This window comes from Dendrobium catenatum, unplaced genomic scaffold, assembly GCF_001605985.2.
Source record: "Dendrobium catenatum unplaced genomic scaffold, ASM160598v2 fragScaff_scaffold_1451, whole genome shotgun sequence".
NCBI lineage: Eukaryota > Viridiplantae > Streptophyta > Magnoliopsida > Asparagales > Orchidaceae > Dendrobium > Dendrobium catenatum.
Genome location: NW_021319913.1, coordinates 106,352 through 134,268, shown reverse-complemented (window position 1 = coordinate 134,268; position 27,917 = coordinate 106,352). Strand labels below are relative to the sequence as shown.

The 27,917-nt window shown below is 35.0% G+C and overlaps 1 protein-coding gene across 2 annotated transcripts; it reads right to left on the bottom strand.

Moving 5' to 3' along the window:
* Window positions 1–249: 249 nt before the first annotated feature.
* Window positions 250–27,917, bottom strand: LOC110106309 (filaggrin; the record flags this gene model as incomplete). Of its 2 annotated transcripts, none has more annotated exon segments than XM_020836171.2 (5): window positions 250–414; window positions 512–1,432; window positions 25,011–25,182; window positions 27,506–27,614; window positions 27,723–27,917. In XM_020836171.2, coding segments are annotated over 3 exon segments (1,225 nt in total), but the record flags the coding sequence as incomplete, so codon positions are not given.

Genomic DNA, 27,917 nt, shown 5'->3' with positions numbered 1-27,917 from the left:
AAACCAATAATGGCACTTAATATGTCAATTTACAACTTAGAACCCAGTGGCACCCAACAAACTATACAACGAAAAGCTGAAAATACAACATCAAAGGACATAGACAACCTAAACATTAACATAGCACCTTCAGTATATAACTAAAAAAAAAATTCTGACTTGCACAACGATAACAAGAGAACATAAATATCACAACAAATTGTGGAGAAAATTTAAGAAGTTAAAAAGAATTCATAAAAGTGTGCCCACCTAACTCAGCAGCTTTCATAGCAGCAACTTTGGCGGCATTAAGATCCTGAGCAGCTTCAGCATGATTATTGGCCGAGCCAGATGGTCCAAGAGTGAATTTCTCATTTGCGTCATTAACTTGCTTTGCACTTGATGATGGTTTTCCTTCAGCCGTACTAAGTGGAACTGAAATAAGACTAGAAGAGTCAACTGCAACTACAGTTTATGAAATTTTATGAGATAAAATACAACAAAAAAAAGAGCTCCAAGATGTCAAACATACACTTATCTGATTGCCCTAACTTCAACCTTTTTGATGAAGAACTTTGATCCTCAGTTGCATTGGAGTTCTTATCAACATAACAATCACTTCTCTCCTCCCTAGAAAAACTATCACTCTCCTTCTTCCTATTTTCATCAGGATCTAGAGAGCATTTATCTTCGTACTTTTTCGAATCCTTATTATTGTATCGCCTTTTCTGTACCTGAGAATCCTGCTCATCAATTTCCTTTCGCTGACTTTCTTTCACTCGATAGCTGACACTTTCCCTTCCTACAAAGGAATCCTTGGCATGTCCTCTAGTGTCTTCAGGAGTGGATGCATATTCTTTTCTGTAATCACTTGGACTACGGTGGCGAATTCTTCTGTCATCTCTATCATCCCTTTCTCTAAGTCGTTCAGGCTCATCAACCCTTTTGTTATCTCTTCTTGAAGTCATTTGCCTGCTCCCAGAGGCAGCTCTGGAAGATCCTTTCTCATTATACTTATCATCAGGATCATTCACTTCTCTATCCTTGCCTCTACTTCTATGTACAGCATTATCATATTTATCTTTAGAGTGGTATCTTTCCACATTTCTATCCGTATTTCGATTAGTTTCTTTAGGCCTCTCAGAACTGTCATTATGATTTGCACAATCAGGACGACCACTTCTGCCATACTTAGAATACCGAGCAGAAGCTCTGTCTTCATCATCAGCATGTCTGTGGTATCCACCATCATCACTGTGCTGGTAGTCACGAGAACTTCGATGAGCCTGCCTATCAGAATATCTGTAAGAATCACTCCCTCTGCTAGAACGACTATGACCAGGATCCCTCTCTGGTTCCTTTCCATGATACGTCCTGGCCCTGTCATCAGATACTTTACTCCTATCTGCCAAGGAATTCCCCGGACTGGTATGCAGTTCATGCTTAGGGCTGCCTGCAAAAGATTATCAGGATATTAGAATCTCAGAAAGCTAAATAGCATTATTAAGTTATAGCTTCATTCAGAGTGCTCAACTTATTTTTACCTATAACATAGCTGTGATGCAACCCAGTCATAACTAAAATCAGCACAAAGCACTCACAAAGTTTTTTCTCTATTTCCATGTTAAATTTTTCACCTAATGCTATATCTTAGAACACTTCAATTTGTCAATGCAGCCCTTCCACTTCAAAAGCAACTTAGCAAGGGCCAACTATTGCTGAAAATTATTGACTGCTTAGCACGTCAGACACAAGTGGACAGAAAAATTTGCCTCTTTGGGATAAAGTTGTGTGTGTGTGTGGTGGGTGTGGGGGTGGTTTGAGGGACATTTGGGCCAATTAAGGTAAACTCACACACACATCAAATAGAATAGAGAACACACTTAATTATATATGGAAGGGGCAGTTTGAGAATTTGAGATATTTTTGTATGCTTTAAGCATAGTGTTTTTCCTAGGGTTAGGTTTATGTATGTGTTTCCTGAAATTAGAATTTCCTAAGAGGTTTGGGCTCTAACCAGCGGCTAGGGATTTCGGAGAGACGGATCTTCCTCTCCAATTGAAGATCAATTATATCTTGTTCGTTTTCTTTCATATATCATCAACTAAAAAGATTTTCTTCTAGTTTTCCATATTATTCTTCTCAATTACTGTTTAGAATTTGCTGAAATTAAATTGCAACCAAGGTTTTTCTTATATTTCTACAAGCATTTCCTATTAAATTGACATTAAAGCGATGTCTTAGGCTGAAATATAAATCTTCCTCGCTGATTTCTACTGTGTTTTTCTCTCAAATCTTGCTGATTTTTGCAGTTTGAAGGGCCGATTCGCTGTTTTTTTTTTCCCCATTTTGCAGTTTGGAGTCTTGATCCAGGTATCTATGGGGAGAAAAAAGGTAGCAATGTTGGAAGGGGAGAATGAACATATTGAAATCTGATTTTGCAGAAAAGATTTCTGATTTCAAAAAAAAGTTTTCAGTCATCCATGAGAAGATCGATGGGAAACTTTTCATCCCGGAGGAGATGTTGGCGTTGCTTGAAGAACAAACCAAAACGACGTTGTCGAAGGCGAGGAAAGCCACCATCGGCCAAAGATGTGGGGAAAACCCTAATCTGATAAAGAAAGGGAAAGATCATGAGGTGGAGATTTTGGAGAGAGAAGAGATAATGCCTCCCGAGGGAGGAGTCTGGTAGAGGAAATGGGGAGAGGCGTGATGGGGTCAGGCATGAACAAAGAAGTGCTAAATTTGAGAGGAGAGTTGCTAATTATGACCGGAGGGGTGTTGAATTTGAAAGGAGAATGTTGGATTTTGATAAAAGTTTTGGGTACGTGCGTAGAAGGGATGATTGGGACACTGGGGGAAACCACCCCCTTGGGGAATAGGAAATTATAAATGAAATAGGGGGAATGGAGGAGATCCAAGGGTGAGGAAGTTGAAGATGCCTATTTTGAGAGAGATGATGCAAATGGTTGGATTTACAGGGTGTAAAGGTACTTTATCGTCAATAGGTTGATGGAAGATGAGAAACTAAAGACAGCCAAGATGTGCTTGGAGGGAAAAATGTTGACATGGTACCAGTGAAGAGATACAAGGTGGCCCACATGGACCTGGAGGGAATTTAAGGATTGCTTGTTAGAACATTTTCCGAACCAGCAAGGGAGAGGACTTCTATGAGCAACTCTTCACTCTGACACGGGAGGGATTAGTGGTGGAGTATCATGAGCAATTTGAGCACCTGGCTAAACAATTAGACCAGCTTCCGGAGCCTATATTGGAGGGGAACTTTACAAAAGGGCTCAAACTAGATATTCGGACACAAATTAGAGTGATGAGGGCTCGTGGGAGAGGCTATGGAGCTAGCCCAATTAGTGGAGGATTAGAGGCACCTGGACAGAGGGGATGAAGGCAGCTGCTATTCAGGAGGTTCACCGCCTTTTCTGCATCAAAGGAGCTGACACCAGGTATTCTTAGGGATACCCCGAAGGAGAAGACTGCATGAGGGAGACACGAGGAAAACTTCAAGAAGCTCACACAGACAGAGTTACAAAAGAAGAGGGCAAAGGGGCTGCATTTCCAATGTGATGAGAGGTATGCATCTGGGCATAGATGTAAGGGTCGAACCCTTTAGGTTCTCACCAATTGTGATGACGAGGAAATTGAGGATGGAGTCGTCTTTCCACCTTGCGGACAAGTGTGTCTTTAGAAAGGGAGCATTGTTAGACCAGTCCCTCCTGGACCGGTCATTGGGTCGATTCCTCCTGGATCGGGCCTCATCTATAGTTGGCAGAAGAAGTCCTGCACAATACTCATGTACAGCAGGCGAAAGAGGAGGGGCAGTTAGGAGGAAAGAAGGATTTGTTAGGGGCTGTTTAGGAATTTGAAATATTTTTGTATGCTTTAAGTATTGTGTTTTCCCTAGGATTGGGGTTATGTATGTGTTTGCTGAAATTAGAATTTCATAGGAGATTCGGGCTCTAGCCAGCAGCTAGGGATTTGGGAGAGACGGATCTTCCTCTCTAATTGAAGATTCATTGCATCTTTTTGGTTTTCTATCATATATCATCAATTAAAAAGCTTATCTTCTAGTTTTCCACATTTTTCTTCTCAATTACTATTTGGATTTTCCTAAAATTAAATTTCAGCCAAGGTTTCCTTCTATTTTTACAAGTATTTCCTATCAACAATACAATAAAATAATCAATTATATTTAAATCATCATTTGATATTTTTTAAAAACTCGAACTCCACTTTGCTATTTTCTTTAAATTGATTGTGAAGTTGAATTTATTATCAATCCAGTAGTCATTTTGATATTAGCATTAATATCTTCATTCTCCTCATCAACAAATGCATTCTTCCCATTTTTAATTTTAAATATTTCACTATTTATGCTATTATACATTCATCGTTAGATAATATGTCACTAACCACCAAAGGATTTCTTTAAACATCACCAATTACTCACCTCTATAATTTGAAGTGTTTATCTTTCAAATTTTTATTAATATAACACATCCATTCAACCTTATTCATTCGTCTTGAAGCTAATTGGTTCCATCTTTATATATATATATATATATATATATAACTTAGCCAGAATGAGGTGCAGCCTCAAAACACCTTGAGCCTTGTGAGGCATAAGCCTCGAGGCGCTCATTGTGTGCCTCAATTTGAGGCACAGCTCGAACAATTTTTTAAACCATATAATTTACTAAAATGAAATTCATAGAATCTACTCAAATATTTTGATGAAAATTTGAAAGTAAACCTGCTTGAGCTTATATGAACACAAAGTTAAAGAACTATCTTTAACACTCCCTAAATACAGATCAATTATGCGATGAATTTAAAAACTTTAAACAAGGTTATTATAATATATTTGAATATTTTCTTAGATTTTAAAATTTTGTTAACCAAATATTAATTGCCTAGAAATTATTATAATATCAATATCTATTTCATGAAAGTTACAATAAAGAAATTAAGAATGAATTGAGGTACAATTCTCGATGAATAATAGATAAGATGTATTTTAAAGCTTTACCGTTTGAAAAAATATTATAAATATCCACCTATTAAGCCTATTGCACATCAACATAGTTTTTTTAGGAAAAAATATGCATCTAACCCAAAGCCTCTAAAACATAAACTAACACCAATACCATGTATGGCTAAGCTTGTAATAATTGAAGAAAATGTAATTCACTAATAATCTTTAAATGATGACTTATATATAGTTATAGTTATAGTTATAATTATATATTTTAGAATAATCCTAAATCTAATTTTGCACCAAAACTCGTACTAAAATATGCAATAGAGTCTACACAAGAACATGTTCATAAATTTGAATCTAATGTTGAGCATGAGTTAAAACCGGAATAAGAACTTGAACTTGAAATCATACTTCAACAAAAACATCAATTAGAATCAAAATAAATGTGGCTATGAAACTGAAATAATCACGTCAACTTAATTTGCTAAATCAATTGAGCAATCTAATAATACTATTATTAGTAAGATTTACCTTCTAATACTATCTCTATGAAAAAAAAATCAAATTGATATCAATTTTATTGTGGAAGTTAAATTACATCAATATAATCCTAGATTTGCCAATAACAATTGTTTCCAAGGAATTTTTAAAGTTTAAAAAGGTAAAACTCCATCTATCTAATTAAATACAAAAATACATATGTTAGCATATTTAACCTTTAAATCATGCGTTTTGAGGCGGCGGCTCATTTAGATTAAATTTTAGTTTATTATTATTATTAATATATACTCTATTCCATAAATACTCTAGTGAATTAGGAGCAATTTCTACTTTACAATCATTAAAGAAAAGAAACAAAGTGAGGTTGGAGTTTTAAAAAATCAAAAGGTAATTTAAGTATAATCAATAACCTAGTTGGGTTATTAATTTGTTGTTTTTCTTTTGATTATATTTAATGCAATATTAACTGATATAAATGACAAGAAAAAAATATTATAATTGAAGAAGATTTTAAAGATGATAAAAATATTAAATATGAAAACTCTTCTGAAAAATATGAAAGTGCAGATGATGTCGTTGAGGATCTTGATCCTCATGGCATACTGAAGTTCGAAATGACCGTTTACTTTGAATCTCATTTAAAACTTGTGTTATTATGACATTTAATATTGAGATGTATATCTATATCTTTATGATGATAAATCAAGTAACTATGTTGATAATTTATTTCATTTTTGTCATTTTTATAAATTATTTCTAATTTAATGTCTTTTATCTTCATGTTTTGAGGCTTACACCCCACCTCACTAAGGCAAAACGCCTCAATTCCAACTTTGCCTTTTTAAAAATTGATTTGTCCATAAAGTAAACTCATCCTAACTAAATCAAAACTATATACACAATTTGACATTTACTATAAGAAAACTTCATGAAATATGATACTTATAAATTTTGAATTTTTTTTACTCCTCAATGCTACATTTACCTCCCACCTATATATTTCAAATCTTAGGATTCAATAAAATTATTTATCCATTATCTTATTTCTTAAATTCTCTGTATGATATAATGTATAAGATTTTCTTAAGTTGGAAATAAGTATATATATATATATATTACAAGACTAATTTTTGTAAGTTTTAGAAATTTTTTCTGCATCATCAATGCAATGTAAACCTTCTCCGAATTCTTCATCACCTTCTCAATCTTTTTTTTTTATTTTTTTTTTATCACCTTCTCAATCTTGTTTTCCAATTTTCCCAAATTTCATGGTAAATTGTTGGACTTATATGATTCATAGCATAGTGTTTTATTTTATACTAAACCTCATAATAATGTTGTCCTTTTCATAAAACTTATTTGCTTGAATTGTGTAAGCAATATGTGAAACTCTTCACATTCCAATCCTTCAAATTAAAAATTATGAAAGATTTATTTGTTTACCTATTTCTTAATTGCATAAACCATTACATAAAAATGCTATTTATCAGTGTTAATGAGCTTTTCAAAGTTTTTATCCCATAAAAATTACATTTAATTGTAAATGTTTTAAAGTATAAACAAAAGAAATTGTCTTTTTTTGTCTGAAACTTGGAGCATTAGTTCAAAAAGGTGAGTACTTCTCTCCTTCTTCCTCGAACATTTTTGGGCTTTAGTACTTAATGTGATTTTGCTTAAAGAAGCATTCTTCTATCAGAAGAAAACAATTTCTAGTTCTTTAGAACTTCCTTAATCTGCATTCATAGCAAATAACTATTTACATAATTTTCTCTTGGATTAAATAAATCCAACTTTATAGTTATCCCTTTGTAAATAGACCAGATAGAAGGTGACACAGTATAGTTGAAATGGTGGAAGGGAAAGGGAGATGAGGGTGGAAGAAGAAGGGAAATAGATGAACATCCATCCTATTGTACAAGTTCATTTCAGAGTGAACATGAAAAATAGAACACCATGGGTTAGAAATATAATGCAGTAGTCCTCAACAATCAACATGGATGTAATCTGCATAGAAGAATAGAATTTGACAACATCACCTTTTCAAGGAAAGGGATAAAACAAAATGAAATGACATTTATTTTAGTGAGTACTTCTAGAGAGAGGGTATTGCTAGCGTTTAGTTAAAAGGAAAGATTCAGATAACATTATTTAACTAGGATGTTAAATGCATATTAAAAGCATTCAAAATCTTCTTACAATTGTTTTGAAATTAAAAGAAACCAAACCTGAAAATATGAAGATATAAAATCCATAATCATCTTCTAAGAAAAGTATTTTTTGATCTTCATCTTCTAAGAAATTAAAAGAAACCAAACCTGAAAATATGAAGATATAAAATCCATACACCAACATATGTCAAAGAATGAAATTTTGAATTTTCTATAGTTTTCATTAACACGTCCTATTTTAAAGAAATATTACAGAATTTTCATAAATATCTATAATCACAAACACCTATTTGCTACTTCAAAACAATGTAGGAGAGATATCTCCGTTTGATCAAACTCCTCAAGAAAAACCACATTATAGCAAGTAGAACATCATTATGTTTGCAGAGCGATAAGGCCATCCAATTTTGATATCAACAAACTACATGAAGCAAACAAATATAAGAGCTTCTATAAATGAGTTATCCTACTAAGAAAGCTAGATTGGTTGCTTAGTTTTCATGCACTCCAACAACAATAACCAGTGCTCTTACAAATGCTCATTAGAATAAGAAAAAAGTAGCAGACCAAGTCAATCAGACAATTTAGAAGTGATGTAACTTCTCAATCTTTGAATCACAAACTAGAAAATATTAACAAAGCCTGGCGAACAAAGAAATAGTTTATCCAAACGAACTATAATAAAAAGAAGAAAACCATTTCTATTTCTTTAGAACTTTCTTGATCTACATACAAAGTCAATAATTTTTTGTTAATTTATAAAAATGAGGATGTTTTAAACTTAAATTAGCTTAAGTAGCAGGGTTAAAAAAATTAAAAAAAGGAGCAAATACGGTGAACAGAAGCATTCGAAATTCTCATAAAATTGGGGATAAATTATCCAGTTTCGTAGAAACCGTAGCTTAATTATCCGGTTTCAATAGAAACAATAACTTAATTATCCGGTTTCTATTAAAATCGGAACTTCATTCTCTGGTTTCCGTAGAACCGGATTTTAATTCTCTGGTATCTATCAAGCGATTTTTTTTATTTGTTTACACATAAACTGTTATTTAACGGTATTTAAATTTGATTAAAAATATCATCACTTATTTTTTTTAATGTTATTTTGTCTTATATGTATAAATTATATTATTTTATATTTAAAAAAATTAGTGAGCATAAATTTTTTTATTTACCAGTTCATTATTAATAAGATTAATTTAAGTGAAGTAGTTGTTAATAAATATTTAACTTAAGATTTAAATTAATAATTATTATTTTAATTTATTATATGAGTATTATTTTTTTTTTTTGACAAAATTTAAATAGTATATTATTTATAAATTTAATTTTAATTTTAAATTTAGTTAAAATAAAACAATTGTAAATTCATCTGTGAATAACTTGTACTAAGTTTTGTCAGATCAGTTTGTATTATCAAATCAGTCTAATGATTTATTTTTTTACTGACTGGCATTAATGAGATCTATGGCCTTGTTGTATAATTTGAGCATGTCTTCGTTGCATGAGATCTGTATCATACAGGCTCAAGTTCCTTTGCAAATCTTATTCTACTTCTTATGTCTTTGTTTGTTATGGATAGGACTCCAAAAATTCCTTTGAAGAAATTAATTGTGGAGGGTAGCAGTTGATTGAAGGAATGTTTGGCGCATTCCACTGATGATAGCCTAGAGGAGAAGGCCAAATTGAATGAAAATTTTCGGTGTTATATGCATTTCTGGTCAGAGGAGGAAGATCGCATATTGTGGCATACACATGATGAAGTTATAAAAATTCCCTTTTATAGGGATGGAACCGATTTAAGTAATGTGGGTTCGAGATTTTTGCAGCAGAGGTTTATGAACATGGCTGTCATTTAACTCTTGTGAACATTCTTAAGTCCAGATTTTGTAAAATTGGATGTCATGTACATGGTTTTTTAGGTGATTATAAAAAGCCCAACGGCTGATATAGATCTTTATATTCTCTACCGTAAATGACATCATGCAGCTGATGCATTCCTGCTTGAATCATATGAGAATCTGAATGTTGTGGCAGGTCAAAAGAGGAAGGAGTTTCTAAATGCATCGGACTAGCAATACATCCAACACGAGTTTCAGTACAAATTCAATTGTTGTTCAACTCAATCCTAAGTCCAAGCTCGCATGCGCATGGTAATCAAGAATGGTTAAAGGGCTTTTTTTTCTTAAACTTTGTTAAGTGTGTTAGTTCTCTAAATTTCGCCTTTGTGTTAATGTTTATTAAGTATTATAGATGTGTAGGTTCATGTTTGTTTGAATGTGGCTTCTTAATATGAAGTTTTTATTTTGTATTCATCCTATCATTTGTGATGTGAAATAGTGGTATATGTAATGATAGGAATAAGACACTAATGATGCTCAAGGAAAAAAAGTGAAAGTAATGCAAAAATGATTTTAATTAAAGCCATAGGCAGAACTTCATAAATTTTTACATGAGTACAACACATACATAGCCCACAACCAAACACAGTTAAAAAACATAAGACCACTACAATATAATGCTGACACGAAGGTGATGGTGATAATCTGGCAAACACAACTAACCCCACTATCCACCTTGCCTATAAAATGAAAATAGGTCCTGTTAGTTATGTAATATGAGGCACATAATACGAATAGTAAAAGACTTACCAAGAATTGTTAGCTCTGTTTGGACAGCTCGCTCTATTATGGCTAGTAAAACCACATACTTTGCAAGATTGACCAGTGATCCTTCTGGGTTCATCCATTGTATTCCTAAACCTAATTGACCTTGGTCTTCCAACCCACCACCTGAATACAGGTGGTAATAATGGTATGATCCATTCTACCTCATTGAACGATGGCCAGTACAACTCCGGCATTACGTAAAAAATAGTAGCATAACTTTCTTGGTTGAACTGTATATTGTAGTAGGACAAAACAAACATATTGTAATCCCATCTCTTTGCTCCAGCAAAAACAATAGCATGGAGACATGGAGAATGATGCAGTTGTAGCTTATTACAACTGCACAAACACATCTAACTGGAATTGATTTCGACCTCGAATGCCCTACCATATCGAATATCTGATACTCCTGGTTATTTATGCAAATAGGCGCTGGACAACGACGAGCTTCCCACTCATATCGCTCCAAAGAACTCCTTATATGGGGTAAATGAAGACTCCACAGTAGCAACCCAAGTGGTTACTTCAGCTAAACAATTATTAAATAAAACTATGAGGTTATAGAATATAGCTGTGATTAGACCATGGATGGGTAGGCCGCGTGCACGTTTAAGAATCCCATTGAAGCACTCTGATGCGTTCGTGGTTATGATCCCGTAACGACACCCACTATCATACAAAAGGCTTCACTTACTGACATCTCGCTCGACCAACCACTGATGTGCTTCCTCAATATTTTTTATATCCAACATCAGTATGTTGAAAGTTGCGAACTCGTCTGTGTTCCCAACCAAGTATATTTTCTCGCAAATAGCTTCTGAATCAATAATTGCGACACGCCAAACACATTTCTTAAAGTTCTCTCGAAAGTGTCGTAAGCAATGATGGTGCACTGCATGCGAAAAGATTTCCCAACATCAGCAAATAATTCCAAAGTGCTTATCAGATACAAAGCAGATGTCTTGTCAAGCTCGAACCAGTGAAGTGAGGTTGTGGGCCATCTTCAAGAACCATGACCAAGACTCATTAATCTCTGCCTCTACAATAGAAAATGCAAGAGGGCATAGTCCATCATTCCCATCAATGCCCACTGCGACAAGTAGAGTGCCTATGTATTTACCCAAAAGAAACGTCCCGTCCAAGCTAAGCACCGAGCAACAAAATTGTCATCCCTCAATTGATAAACCAAATGCCCTGAATAGTGATTTGAAATTATAATTTCCAACAAATTCTATATTATAAATTGATCCTGGAAGTGCAATTTTAATTGCTTCCATATAACGATGTAGTGAGCAATATGATTCATCAAAACTACCGAAGCCTGATTTGATAGCCTTCATTCGTGCATCCCAAGCCTTACTATAAGGAATCTTAATATCACACGTAGACTCCATCTGAGCAAAATGATCTCACGCGGCTTCAAATATATTTGCTGACAAAGAATGGCGGTAATGTAGTAATTAATAAACATGGAGTTACAATCACAATGGCCACCTGACATGATATGAGTCATACAAGTATGTAGAGGACCACTAGAAGAGACTTTTCCTATACCACAAAGTCACCTACTTTTTGCGGCGTGCAGACGTCGTAGGCATGGATGGGAAGGGTTATCATGTTGTGGTCACCTAACTATAAGTTTTGTCTTATTGGATGTGCTCTTTATGTACTCAACATGTTGATGATTGACCACCCATTAAGTGCACACTAAAGGGCATCTTTACTGTTGAAAGTTATCCCTTCGTATAAGTGTTCTAGAATAATGCCATCCAAACCCCAACAAAAATTATTGGAGCATCTACAACATTCGTATTATCCCATGCCTGTGTTGATCGTATAAGTTCAACTGTTCAACAAAATCATTATTTGCCACTATAGCCCCTAACTCAGGCATGTTGCGAAAGGACCAACTCATGGCCAGACAATGATACATCATAGTCTTCTGGAGTTGGATTTCGTTCACCCCTATGGGTGTTTCACTTGAGCTCTCACTAGTTCCACCATCCATCGTCTCATATCCTTTAACAACTGGTGTGGCCTCAGCATCATTTCCATGATCGAAATGTTGACTTTATTGGTTTAAACAATGGTGCACCTGAGGATGTCCGGTCACTAACACTTGCACGCCCTCTCACATATTGTTCTAATATTACAGGACGCTCACTCAGACTTAAGCGGCCAGCACTTATTGGTTCATAGTGTAGTGAACGTTCATTGACACTAAAGCAGAGACTTTCATGTGGAATAGCGGGTACTACAGTGGGCCTGCAACACACATTAGAAGGTAAAGGTTATATTTCAATTCAAACACAAAATTTCATCTAGACTATGATTAACATCGAGCTCATATTAGGTGCGTATGAACCTATCTAATTGGTAAGAGGATGCCGGGTCAACATAAAACATCTAATCAGGAGAACTGAGACTTATGTCACGTCTACGCGGTAACTTAATTTGAACATAAATAATCAAAATACACCTTTGAGCTTCATTAAGTACAAACTCGCAACCCTCATCATCCATGATTTGAATTGTTGTGTAACCACCGTTATTCGGAAGGCGGCAAACAAGATGAACTCAGCATTTCTCTGTCACAGCGCAATGCTCGAAGAACTCTAACATTTAATTGTTCCACTGTAAGATTCTCATTTATTTCAATGGGACGATTTCTTCCACCAATATATGAAGGGATGAAATCCTCTGTATGTTCAGGTGACCATCATAATACAGAATGAAGCGTGACATTTGCTCGAAATCTAATCTTCGATTGTTCTTTAGAAAAATAAATAAATTCACGTGTCATAAAAGAAATTTGAACATACATTTTATTAGGTGGACGAAAATTTCTTTCAAATGCCAATCAAAGGCATGTTCTTTCAACATTTTCGAAGTTACAGTGTACTTTGATTAAATTATTAGCAAGGCAATAATATAAAATATTTAATTTTTACAGAAACGTTAACGCAGACTATTACAGTTGGTCATAATCTAAAAATTGCAAAAGGTCAAGGTGTCATACATTTGCATCTATTGTGAAAGTAACATATTTGCATGCTTAATGAATATTTAGTGTTTGACCACCTTCTACAATTTGCTCTACTCAAAAGAAACAACAATAAACACCTTGACTTTTCATAGGAATTGCAAGAGTGCATAATTGTCCACATGATCTTTGTGTTTAATTAGATTCCTTCTGTAGAGCATGGCTTAAGTGCTCTTTAGTAGTTATAGATTTATACTCTAACCATGATGCTTTTCTCATCAATTATATTGACATATTTCACAGATTACATGTCCTCTACCCACACAATTCCTCGATAACATATGCTACTAAGTTACACTATTTCTTACAAACAAAAAATTTAATGAAAATTAAATCACATATACCAACCATATAGACTAAATTTATTTTAAAGCAAAAATATACATATAAACGTTCAGTCAGCTTCCAAATAAATTTATTAATTTATAATTTAATTTAATTTCAACTTAGAATTAATTTGAGAAATCTAACTAAAAAAATTCTTACTATAATCAAGCTTTACAATAATTACTAACTCACTTGCGATCTGCTAACAAAAAAAAAACTAGATAAACATTTTTATTTGCTCAGATCTCAGATATATCATTAACAACATGAATAATACATTAAATATAAAACTCCAACTAATACTAACTAGATCCAGTAGAAAACAGTTAGAATTGAAACGATTCCAAAATCAAAATATTATTCAGATATATTCTGACAAATTTCTGAAAAATACTATTACTAAAACTAAATATCATTTACATCATCAATAAATTATTACATTAAACAAATTATTTAAGAGAAAAAAATACCACCAAAGTTAGCACCAAGTCTTCAAGAAAACTTTTACTTCACTCTATTCTACACTGCATTCATCTAACACCCTACAACTCTTCCATTCAGCAAAATATATAGGGCTTCAATTTCGGACTGGCATGAACCCGCATCAATCAATTAAATGAAATGATTGGCTGTTAGCATGAAATTCCGGAGGGATAAGGAAAAAAAAACGCTGATTGGTGATGATTGAGGGAATCACGGGCAGAACAAGGGAGAGTGATCAATGGCGGCATACAAGGTGGTTGGGTTAATGACAGGAAATCAGACTACAAAATTCCGGTTTCAATAAAAATCGGAGAATCAAATTCAAGTTTCAATAGAAACCGGAGAATCAAATTACAATTTCTAATGAAACCGTGACACAATGTTCCGATTTCAGTAGGAACACGAATTTGTTTCTCCAGTTTCTATTGAAACCTGAACTCTCTCCTCCATATTTGCTCCTTGTTATATTAAGTATTCAACCTGCTTCATATACTTATTTTAATTAAAAATATGCTCCTTTTTATAATTTGACCATAATTTTTTACATAATTTCCTCTCATATTAAATAAATCCAACTTTATAGTTACCTCTTTGTAAATAGGCCAGACAAAAAGTGGCACAGTATAGTTGAAATGGTGGAAGGCAAAGATAGATGAGGGTGGAAGGAGAACGGAAATAAATGAACATCCACCCTATTTTACAAGTTCATTTCGGGGTGAACATGAAAAATAGATCACCATAGGTTAGAAATATAATGCACTAGTCATCAACAATCAACATGGATGCAATGTCCATAGAAGAAAGAATTTGACAAAATCACCTATTCAAGGAAAGAAATAAAACAAAATGAAATAACATTTATTTTGGAGTGTATTTTTAGAGAGAGACAGAGAGAGAGAGGGTATTTCTACAGTTTAGATAAAATCTAAGATTTAGATAACATTATTTAACTAGGACGTCAAATGCATATTAAAAACATTCAAAATTTTCTTACAATTGTGAGGCAAGCAAAAATTTGAAAAAGCCCCAAATTTTTGCAAGCAAAAACAAAGACTTCCTAAATAAGTAGAAAATTACGTGAAATACTCAAAAAGACACTTTTTATAATATTAACGGACGCTTACAAACTTATGAAAAAAAACGAGCATCTTACAACTCTTGACGCTTACAAACACAAAATAAAGAAACCTAAAAGAGCTTGCATTCGTCGAGAAGAAAGGTACAGGTGGAGTGGTCACTTGCGGAGAGAAGAAAGAGATTAAAAGTCGAGACGAAATATAGCTCGCAAGCTATAGAGAGGAGGAGAAGAGATAGGGGACATAGCTCGCAAGCTATTTCCAAAGAAGAAAAAACGCTCAGGTTTTTATGCCAAAAAATCAGTCATAACACTCTTTTTTTATTCACTAAACATCACATGTTTATAGGACCAAAGAGGGCAGCCAAACAGACACATAAAAACCCCCATTCAAACTAATTAAAAGCATGAAATGAAAGGTCAACTGGTTGTCCAGAAACATCCCATAAACAACCACTTAAAGGCCTGAAATAATCCCAAAACAGCAGCCAAAAAGGAAGCACATGAACCGGGTAAAAGCAGCCAAAAAGGCAGCACAGGAACCGGGTAAAAGCAGACAGGGAAGCAGCATATGAACCGGGTAGAGGCAGCCACGGGAAACAGCACCAGGGGAGAACCGAAGGGGTTGCACATGGAGCGGAACCAGCAGCCAAGGGAGCCGAACCAGCAGGGAAAACCAAAGAGACCAATGGAAGGAACCGATCATGGGAAGAAGAACCAAGGAGGGGAAACCAAAGAGCCAAATCAAGGGGGAATGAACCCAATAATGACAATTTATGAGCTATAAGAAGTAGAAGCTCATTAATGAGCTGACTCTAGTAGAACTTACGAAAATTTCAACTCAACTTATTTTGACCCCAAAAATTATGAAAGCAAAAATTAGGAAAAACCCCTAATTTTTGCAAGCAAAAGAAACTTTTCCTAGGATAATAAAAGGATACAAAGACACTCTTGAAAGAACAAAAACAACAAACTTTATAACATATAAAAAGGACACTTACAACTTATGACGCTTACAAATGCAAAATAAAAACATACACCTAAACTTGCATTCTTTGATTGATTGAGAAGAATGATACAAATGGGGTGGACACCTGCGGAGAGAAGAACTAGATTAGAAGTCGAGACGAATGAGGAGAAGCTCGCAAGCTTTCCTAGGAGAAGAGAGGAATGGAACAAGCTCACAAGCCTTTCCAAGGAAACCTGCAGGTTTAGCTCCAAAAATCACGTTATAACATGTTTTTTAAAAAATATCTAAAACGGCTACAAACATCTCTTATATATAGGTAAAGAAAGGGGAGTCAAACAGCCACCATACCACTAATCAATCCCATTAAATCATGAAATATATAAGGCCAAAAGTCAATCCAGAATTCTGTCCAGAAATAATCTAGAAATCACACCAAAACAACACCCAAACAGCCATGTATTCATGCCAAAACAACACCCAAAAGACAGCATAGGAACCAGGTAGAAACCGCCACGGGAAAACAGTCAAGGAGGAACCCGAAGAAGCAATACAGGGGACCGAAACCAGCACCTAGCAACAAGGGACGAACCAGCACCAAGAAGAAATCGAGGGGGCATAAATAAGGGGAAGAGAACCAGCCATGGGGGGAAGAACCAAGGAGGGGGAAATCAAAGAGCCAAAGTAAGGGGAAATGAATCTAATTAATTGCATTAATGAGCTTATAAAGTAGTAGAAGCTCATTAATGAGCTTACTTGAGTAGAAACTAAGCATTTATGAGCTAGAACCAAGTAGCTCACAAAAATTAAAACCCAACTTATTTTGACCCCCCCCCTGCCTACATCAATTCTCCTCCGGTTGAAGAAGCTCATCTCCCGATAAGGTTGTTTTAGGTTTCTTTTGACGAGGCAAAGGAGGCACTTCAAGCTCATGAATTTTATCCTCATATTTCTTCATGATCTTCTCTCGCTCTAGCATGAATTGTTCTTGTAGAAGTTGTTTCTTCTTCATGTACTGCTCTGTACTCAAATGCATCTTCCACTGAAACTTGTATAGTTCATTTTGCAAAGGAACTGTTGAAACTCCTTGCGTTGGAATTCACCTATCCATCGGAACATTTTCTTCGAGATCTTCTAACTGACTTTCATCCACCACTAGATCATTGTTTTTATTTATTTTTTTTTCATTTTTTTAAAGAAGACTCAACAGAATTTAAATCACTTGATAACAAGACTTACACAACAACTACTATGACTCACTAAGACTCACTCGACAAACCTGCTCTGATACCAAATTGATGCAAGCAAAAGGTAGAGGCAGCCACGGGAAATAGCACCAGGTGAGAACCGAAGGGGCTGCACATAGAGCGGAACCAGCAGCCAGGGGAGCCGAACCAGCAGGGAAAACCAAAGAGACCAAGGGAAGGAACTGATCATGGGAAGAAGAACCAAGGAGGGGAAACCAAAGAGACAAATCAAGGGGGAATGAACCCAATAATGACAATTTATGAGCTGAAAGAAGTAGAAGCTAATTAATGAGCTGACTCTAGTAGAACTTACAAAAATTTCAACTCAACTTGTTTTGAGCCCAAAAATTATGCAAGCAAAAATTAGGAAAAACCCCTAATTTTTGCAAGCAAAAGAAACTTTTCCTAGTATAATAAAATGATACAAAGACACTCTTGAAATAACAAAAACAACAAACTTTATAACATATAAAAAGGACACTTACAACTTATGACGCTAACAAATGCAAAATAAAAGCATACACCTAAACTTGCATTCTTTGATTGATTGAGAAGAATGATACAAATAGGGTGGACACTTGCGGAGAGAAGAACTAGATTAGAAGTCGAGACGAATGAGGAGAAGCTCGCAAGCTTTCCTAGGAGAAGAGAGAAATGGAACAAGCTCACAAGCCTTTCCAAGGAAACCCGCAGGTTTAGCTCCAAAAATCACGTCATAACATCTTTTTTAAAAAACTATCTAAAACGGCTACAAACATCTCTTATATATAGGTAAAGGGGAGCCAAACAGCCACCATACCACTAATCAATCCCATTAAATCCAGAATTCTGTCCAGAAACAGTCTAGAAATCACACCAAAACAACACCCAAACAGCCATGCATTCATGCCAAAACAACACCCAAAAGACAGCATAGGAACTAGGTAGAAACAGCCACGGGAAAACAGCCAAGGAGGAACCCGAAGAAGCAATACAGGGGACCGAAACCAGCACCCAGCAACAGGGGACGAACCAGTCACAGGAACAGCACCAAGAAGAAATCGAGGGGGCACAAAGAAGGGAAAGAGAACCGGCCATGGGGGGAAGAACCAAGGAGGGGGAAACCAAAGAGCCAAAGTAAGGGGAAATGAATCTAATTAATTACATTAATGAGCTTATAAAGTAGTAGAAGCTCATTAATGAGCTTACTTGAGTAGAAACTAAGCATTTATGAGCTAGAACCAAGTAGCTCCCAAAAATTAAAACCCAACTTATTTTGACCCCCCCTGCCTACATCAATTCTCCTCCGGTTGAAGAAGCTCATCTCCCGATAAGGTTGTTTTAGGTTTCTTTTGACGAGGCAAAGGAGGCACTTCAAGCTCATGAATTTTATCCTCATATTTCTTCATGATCTTCTCTCGCTCTAGCATGAATTGTTCTTGTAGCAGTTGTTTCTTCTTCATGTACTGCTCTGTACTCAAATGCATCTTCCACTGAAACTTGTATAGTTCATTTTGCAGTGGATCTGTTGAATCTCCTTGCGTCGGAATTCACCTATCCATCGGAACATTTTCTTCGAGATCTTCTGACTAACTTTCATCCACCACTGGATCATTGTTTTTTTTTTCATTTTTTTTAAAGAAGACTCAACATATTAAATCACTTGATAACAAGACTCACCAAACAACTACTATGACTCACTAAGACTCACTCGACAAACCTACTCTGATACCAAATTGATGCAAGCAAAAATTAGGAAAACCACAAATTTTTGCAAGAAAAAGAAACTCTTCATAGGATAATAAAAGGATACAAAGACACTCTTGAAATAACAAAAAATAACAAACTTTATAACATATAAAAAGAACACTTACAACTTTTAACGCTTACAAATGCAAAATAAAAACATACACCTAAACTTGCATTCTTTGATTGATTGAGAAGAATGATACAAATGGGCTGGACACTTGCGCAGAGGAGTAGATTAGAAGTCGAGAAGGAGGAGAAGCTCGCAAGCTTTCTTAGGAGAAGAGAGGAATGGAACAAGCTCGCAAGCCTTTCCAAGGAAACCGGCAGGTTTAGCTCCAAAAATCATATCATAACATCTTTTAAAAAAAAAACTCTATAAAACAACCACAAACATCTCTTATATATAGGTAAAGAAAGGGGAGCCAAACAGTTACCATACTATTAATTAATCCCATTAAATCATGGAATATATCAGGCCAAAAGTCAATACAGAATTATGTCCAGAAACAGTCCATAATCACACCAAAACAGCGCCCAAACAACCCTGCATTCATGCCAAAACAGCACCCAAAAGACAGCATAGGAATCGGGTAGGAGCAGCCACGGGAAAACAGCCAGGGAGGAACCCGAAGAAGCAATACAGGGGACCGGAACTAGCACCAAGCAACAGGGGACAAACCAGCCACGGGAACAGCACCAGGAAGAAACCGAGGGGGCACAAAGAAGGGGAAGAGAACCGACCATGGGGGGGAAGAACCAAGGAGGGGGAAACCAAAGAGCCAAAGTAAGGGGAAATGAATCTAATTAATTGCATTAATGAGCTGATAAAGTAGTAGAAGCTCATTAATGAGCTGACTTGAGTAGAAAGTAAAAACTAAGCATTTATGAGCTAGAACCACATTGTAGCAAGCATAACATCTTTAACTTATTTTGACCCCCCCCTGCCTACATCAAATTGCTTTCAAATTAATAGAAATCAAACGTCAAAATATGAAGGCATAAAATTCATAAACCAAAATATACCAAAGAATGAAATTTTGAATTTTCTATAGTTTTCATCAATACATTTTATTTTAAAGAAGTATTACAGAATTTTCATAAATATATATAATCACAAACACCTATTTGCTACTTCAAAACAACGAAGGAGAGCTATCTCCATTTGATCAGCCTCCAGAAAAGAACCACATTGTAGCAAGCATAACATCTTTATGTTTGCAGAGCGATAAAGCCTCCCAATTTTAAAACAGACAATTTTGATATCAACAAACTACATGAAGCAAACAAATATAAAAGCTTCTATAAACAAGTTATCCTTCCAAAAAAGCTAGATTGGTTACTTAGATTTCACGCACTTCAACAACAATAAACAGTGCTCTTAAAAAGACTCATCAGAACAAGGAAAAGTAACAGACCAAGTCAATCAGACACAATTTAGAAGTGATGTAATTTCTCAATTTTTAATCAGAAACTAGAACAAAGCCTGGCAAACGAAGAAATAGCTTATCCAAACAAACTATAATAAAAAGAAGAAAATAATTTCTATTTCTTCAAAGTTTTCTTAATCTACATTCATAGCCAATAAACTTTTACATAATTTCCTCTTGGATTAAATAAATCCAACTTTATAGTTACCCCTTTGTAAATAGGCCGACAAAAAAGTGACAATATAGTTGAAATGGTGGAAGTGAAAGGGAGATGAGGGAGGAAGGAGAAGGGAAATAGATGAACATCCATTCTATTTTACAAGTTCATTTCAGAGTGAACACGAAAAATAGATCAACATGGGTTAGAAATATAATGCACTAGTCCTCAACAATCAACATGGATGCAATGACCATAGAAGAATAGAATTTGACAACATCACCTTTTCAGCAGCAACAACAACATCATCAAGCCTTTGTCCCACTACATGGGGTCGGCTACATGAATCATTTTTCTCCATTGTGTCATGTTAAAAGTCAAATTCTCGTTTAAAGATAAATCATTTCTAATATTTTCTAACTAAGTCTTTTTAGGTCTACCTCTACCTCTCCTAACATAAGTCAAATCTAATACCTCTACTTCCCAAACCGGGTCATATATCTCCATTTGATCAGCCACCTCAAGAAAGGAACCACATTATAGAAAGTAGAACATCTTTATGTTTGCAAAGCGATAAAGCCTCACAAACTTGAAATAAGCAATTTTGATATCAACAAACTCTATGAAGCACACAAATATTAAAGCTTCTGTCAATGAGTTATCCTACTAAGAAAGCTAGATTGATTGCTTAGTTTTCATGCACTCCAAGAACAATGATCAATGCTCTTAAAAAGGCTCATCAGAACAAGAAAAAGTAATAGACCAAGTCAATCGGACACAATTTAGAAGTGGTGTAACTTCTCAATTTTTTAATCAGAAACTAGATAATATTAACAAATCCTAGGAAATGAAAAGATAGCTTATCCAAATGAACTATAATAAAGAAAAGACATTAATTTGGTATAGGCATTTATAAAAAATGCAATAAACAATGCTCTAAAATGGCTCTTTAGAGCAAGGGGGAACAGCATGCACAGACCATAACTCTACCACACTGATGAAATTAATCATAGTAATGCCACAGATTTGAAATAAATAAAGCCTCCCGATTTTAGAATGAGATAATAGCTTGTTTAAACAAAGCTAGACCACTAAATGCAGACAAACAGAGAAAGCTTTCTCCAAATAATGGAATGTATAGCACATAATATATTTTACATATAACTCGAATGAAAATAAACAAGACCTTAAAAAGGACTCAAAAGAAGGAAAAGTATGTAAAAAAACATAATTTGAGCACTTCGATGAAAATTTTAAACTATTATATTTTATGGAGTCTAAAACCATGACGAGATGGCCTAAAAGTAGAGAATAATGATGATCCGGGTTTGAAGAGAATGATTACTCATGAATCTCCTTTCAACCTTGGATACAAAGAAAGTGTGCTTCAAGAGTTAAAGCTATGTGTTTAGCCTTGATTTTTGAAATAATTGATGAAGTTGAAAAACTCATAATAGGTTTCCTGGTGAAGGAAATTGGCCAATGATTGGAGATGTGAGTCCTAACCCAAATAACCAAAGTTGAATACGTAATTGGTCTCATTTATTCCCTAAACCCAACCACCCATACAAACCAAAGTGTAGTCTGCTATTGCATGAAATTGGTCAATGGATTAGTTGAAGAAGTTATTGTGGATATCCAAGAGGATGAGCACTAAGATAATGCAAAAAATGGTGAACAACTAAAAGAGATTGGGCTACCAATCTTCAAGTGTAGCCTCGTTGGTTGAAAGGATTTGATATTCCCTTCGCTTTGCATTCTTCCTCGATCATCCTCCTTGAAAACTTGCTTTCCTTATAGATTGTTTGAGGTTTCTTTCATTTTTCCTGATTTCTTGCTACTCCCTTGATTCCCTTAATGATGTAGACAAAGGGGGGGTCAACACTAGTCCAAAATAAATCAAATTTTTGGCTTCCCTTGAGTCTAGTAGTTCATCATATTTGAGCTAAACTTTTAGTTCATTTATGAGCTGGACTTTAGTTCATTTATTGAACTAAGGGATAGCTCATTATGAGCTAACATTTTAGTTCATTGATTATCTTTTAATTAATGTAATTTTATGCTTTTTATGTTTATTTTAATGTTTGTCTCTTGGAATTCCAAACCGGCCTTTGGAATTCCAAGAATTTGCTTTTCCCATGAGGTGACTCCTTGGTTTCCTCATGGCTTTTAGTATTTTGTGTTTGCCTCTTGGGATCTCACGGCTGGGCTCCTTCTTCCGTGGCTGTGGCTCTTTGGTCCGTGCGGTTCCTTCGTTTTCCGTGGCCATGGCTCTTTGGTCCGTGCGGTTCCTTTGTCTCCCGTGGCTGTCTCCTTGGTTCCTGGTTTGGGTGTTAAACCGAGAGCTTGGGGGCTTAAGCAATCAATTTAATCCTTCCCATCACCTAGCTTTAGGAAAAGACAGAAAAAAGAGCAAGGGTTCTAGAGAGGGGAGGGGAGCTTGGGCTTGCACAGCAAGGTGAGAGGAAGAGGGTTAGGCTAGTTTAGAGGTAAAGGGCAAGGCTTCATTTGGTGAGAATGGTTGAAATTCTGCGAAGGAGAAAACCTTAGACCAAATACTAGAAGAGGGGAGGGGGATATGGAGAGGAGAGAGAGGGAGAGAGAGAGAGAGAGAGAGAGAGAGAGAGAGAGAGAGAGATTTGTACAACTATTGGAAGGAGGAAAAGAGAAGTGAGAAAATTTGGAGAGGCACTCTTCTAGATTCATTAGAATTGGAATGAATAAAAAACCCTACCATAAGCTAGAGTATTTATAGAAATAAAATTCTTTACATAAAACATTTAAAAACAACTACAAAGGCTCATTGTTATCCTTTTATTTTAAAACTCATCATAAAATCACGGTTCCTCCTTGAAAAGAGAATAATTAGGCCTCCATATTGTTCAAAGTGATGGTGAAATATATGGGAATATTATTAGTAAAATTCAAGTTGGATGGTTGAAGTGCAAGAATGCAATGGGCTTGTTGTGCGATAGAAAAGTATCCTTCAAACTTAAGAGAAAATTCTATAAGATGGTGGTGAGACTTGCAATGCTTTATGGGGTAGAGTGTTGACCATTAAAAGACAAGCATAAAATTAAGTTAAGTGTTGCAGAGATGAGAATGCTAAGGTGAATGGGTGGCTTCACTCTTAGAGACAGAATCGAAACAAGTATATACGTGAAAAGGTTGAAGTAGCTCCAGTGACAAATAAGATTGGAGAGAGTCGTCTTAGATGGTTTGGTGACTTTGTTCACATAAAACATCAGCCTTCTAATGACCCGGTTAGAAGAGTAGATGTATTAGATTTGGCCTATATAAAAAAGGTAAAGATTGACCTAAAAATACTATGTTAGAAAATATTAGAAATGACCTTTTTTTTATTAGATTTAAATATAAATTTGACTCTTAACATAACACAATAAAGAAAAATGATTCATTTAGCAGACCCCACGTAGTGGGATAAAGGATTGATATTGTTTTTTGTTGTTATTGTTTATACAATCTAAATACCATGAATTTTAAATTTAAACTACAATAAAACTAAAAATTTTAATAATTTTTCATGCTTACTTTAATTTGATTATTATCAATTTATATTCTTAAAAAAGGTTTATCATAAATGCAATTAGTTTAAAGTAGCGTGATTATTTCTTTTAAAAAACATCATCTAGCTCAAGCAAGCACCTCAGGCATAGGACAACAACATCGTCTTAAAAGCACCTAGTACTTTTTATAATATTGATTGCACCTATATGCAACATATAATAGAGAAAGCATTACAGTTTGTCCATGCAAAATACTCCCTTAATCTCTATGCATCCCTTTTCCTTCTAAATGTTGGGCTCTTCGCAACTAATTCCATAGTGCTAGCATGCTACCTAGTAGATAATGGCCAAGCTGATTGCTAGCAGGAATGAAATAAGATAACTAATTGGCATTAATAGAACATACTTGAACCAACAAACTCTTTTAAAGCCTTTAACATCCCTTCTTTTTAAATGCTACAACAAAGAATGTCAAGTAAAGCGTACTATGGACCCTACCATCCACCTCTAAGCAATCGATAGCATTAATTGAATTAAAAGCCTTCATCAAAATTTTAGTGTAACAAAACTCTTATGGTCAGCATTTTGAATGTTTAATCAAGGCTATAATTTTCCTGTGTTGAAAAAATGGACAACAAGCTCAAACACAGCTTCTTGCGTGTTTGAAAATGAAACAAAAAAAGGAAATAAATGTTAGCAAAGAAAATGCTAACCTCCTGATGAAGAAGAATCTGATCCATCAACAGGTGAATGGTGACGATACTTCCTATTAGCAGAATCATTTGAAGGCTTGCGGAATGATGGCCTCAAATCTGGTTTATCAAGAAAATCCTTTGGTGGAGCGAAATCCATGATTCCAACACCCAAAATAGAAATACTGGTACCCTGACAAAAAAAAGCTATGAATCACTAACACAATATTGCAATACTGAGATCCATAATATATTGATAACTACGACAAATCTATAAATCAATCTATGTAGTGCAGATTTGGATGATGCATATATGTAGATTATATGGTATTCACACACAAATGCCCATATGAATATATGAATTGTAGTTGCATTAAAAGCATGCAATCTGTCACAAAATTTCTCCTTATTTATCATTTATAAGATTGTAATCTCAAACCAATTCATTTTATTAACAATTCAGAATGAATCAAAATGACCTGTTAGTAGATACTTTGTTTCATTTGAAATCATTCCTATAAGTTGAACCTTCTAGTTTCCCATAAAATGCTCAAGAAATTCCTTCTACAGCAAAGAATGAGTTACTAAAATTTAGACATGATATACAAAGAAACAATTCAGTACTAGCTTCAAAGAATCTATTATTCAGCTCTTGAAGTTGCATATCAATAACAATGTAAAAGAATTTCACACGATAATGATATAAATTTGTTATGTCATCATTTTTGTGTGCTGATCGTCGGCGGGCTTTGAATGTAAAACTCATAACAGGAACATCAATTTCAAAAACATTGCAAAAACGAGATACGTCTTCCAATAAGGAATTTCATCCATTATCCCTCATCATCTGTAATTATTTACAAATTCTATGATCTGAAAGACTCATCATGACCACGGAATGAAAACACTTGGCGTAACAGAAATAGTACACAATCTATTGCAACAGTAAACATAACCCTATAATCTTTTTTTATTTTTCTCATTTTTGCTCAACCATAGAACTTGAATACTTTGTTCTTGAGTCTTCATCAGATCTTCACATTTGTGTCTAGCCTTATTATGTGCACTATTATGATCTCCAACGTGACTTAACAATTTTTCCTTCTTTTTCCAATTTCTGAACCCTTCTCCAATAAATGAGTCTCCCGCACCTTGTTCTATACTAGTTTTATCTTGAGATTTGAACAAGTAGCAATACAAACAAAAAGCAACATCTTTCTGCACATTGTATTTTAACCAATCAGGATATTCCTCAAACCATTTTGGATTAAATCTACGTGCAACATTGTCAAATACTGTTTGAGGGAATTGATGGCTTTTCGGTTGATGAGGTCCCTTCAATAGATATGCTTTCCAAATTTTATCTCTTTCATTTACATCATAATACCAAATTGAAGGTAAAGTTCCAGGATCAGCTGGGAGGTTGTTAATATCAGTCTCCAAACGTACTTTCCTTTTTAAATAACGTTCCATTTGATATATCCTATGAAAAAAATTGGAAAATCTATATGTTTAGGAACTAAATAAAATATGATTAATTCTTCATATTATTCATAAAATATGATTAATGCATATTATGTCAAATTATTTGGAGATATATTGTATACAACAACAACAACATCAAGCCTTTATCCCACTACGTGGGGTCGGCTACATGAATCCTTTTTCTCCATTGTGGAGATATGTTGTATAATGTATATAAAAACATGAAGACCGTCTAAACTCTAAAGCTTGCTTAAGGTCTTTTCTAGACAAAAATTTATTTGGAAGCAACACTTCAATGTTCCATAAAACTTTGGTGAACAAAAGCTGCATTACACACTTCCAAATGTTTAATGTATTATGTATACCACGACATTGTAGATTCATGTCTCATCAAATAACAAAACGTCTGAACAAATATATTCACTTAAAACATTACATTTTGAACCTTTGAACCATACATAATTCCTATATTATTGTAGCAGAAAAATTTTAACATTATTATAGCAAAAAAAAATGATTTAGTTTGTAATCATCATAAACGTCTTTAAAAAAAAAAAGCAAAAAAGAAGTTTGAGGAAAAATTTTTTGGAATCAAGCATTAAACAATCAAGAGAAGCAAATCTGGTGCTTCTAAAGCCATTGCAGTAATTCTACAGCTCTTTCAGTCATTGAAACTATACCAAGGATCTACTAACTAGTACAAGGGAATCAACTACAAAAATTTGCAATTTTGCTACTTTCCCTGCATTAATTCCATGTCAGCCGCCCTCCCTCTCTCCCTTTTTCCGTCCTACAACAACTATTTTAAGCATTGGCCCTCTCTTCCCTCTTACAGCAACTATCTTAAAAGAAAAGGATTACGAAAATAAGGAAGCCAAGTAAATCATGCCAGTAACCGATCCGAAGAGAAAGAACGAAGTTTTGAACCGCATTCATTAAAAAAAAAATATTAAGGTTTTGAACATCACGATTAATCTGAAACCCTTGTAAACCTAATAGAGAACTGAGAAGGATCCATTTCATCAACTCACCTCCCTATGTCCGATCAAGAGATGTAGCTCCTACGCTGCCGCTCCCGTTTCTTCTCGCTTCCCCCTTGTGCGCTGCCCTCCTCGGCCCTTGAGGGTTCCGCCCCTGGTACTACAATACGTCATCAACCTTTCACCTTCTACACTCAAAATAAGGCTCAACAGCTCATATGACTCAACCCAGAAATAAATCAACGTATTTTATACAAACTATACATACTTTAGCTTTGAGATTTGACGATTTAGCCTTCGAGTGTGTTGCGAGTCGTAAGTGTAGCGAGAGTCGCCGAGAGCTTTGACCGCGGGGAGTAGAGAGATCCGAAACCTTGGATCACTTCAAGAGCAGCGAGAGCTGTAGAACGATCTCTTTTACCAGCGACAATAGCTGCGGGATCCAAAAGAGTGAGGCGAAGCC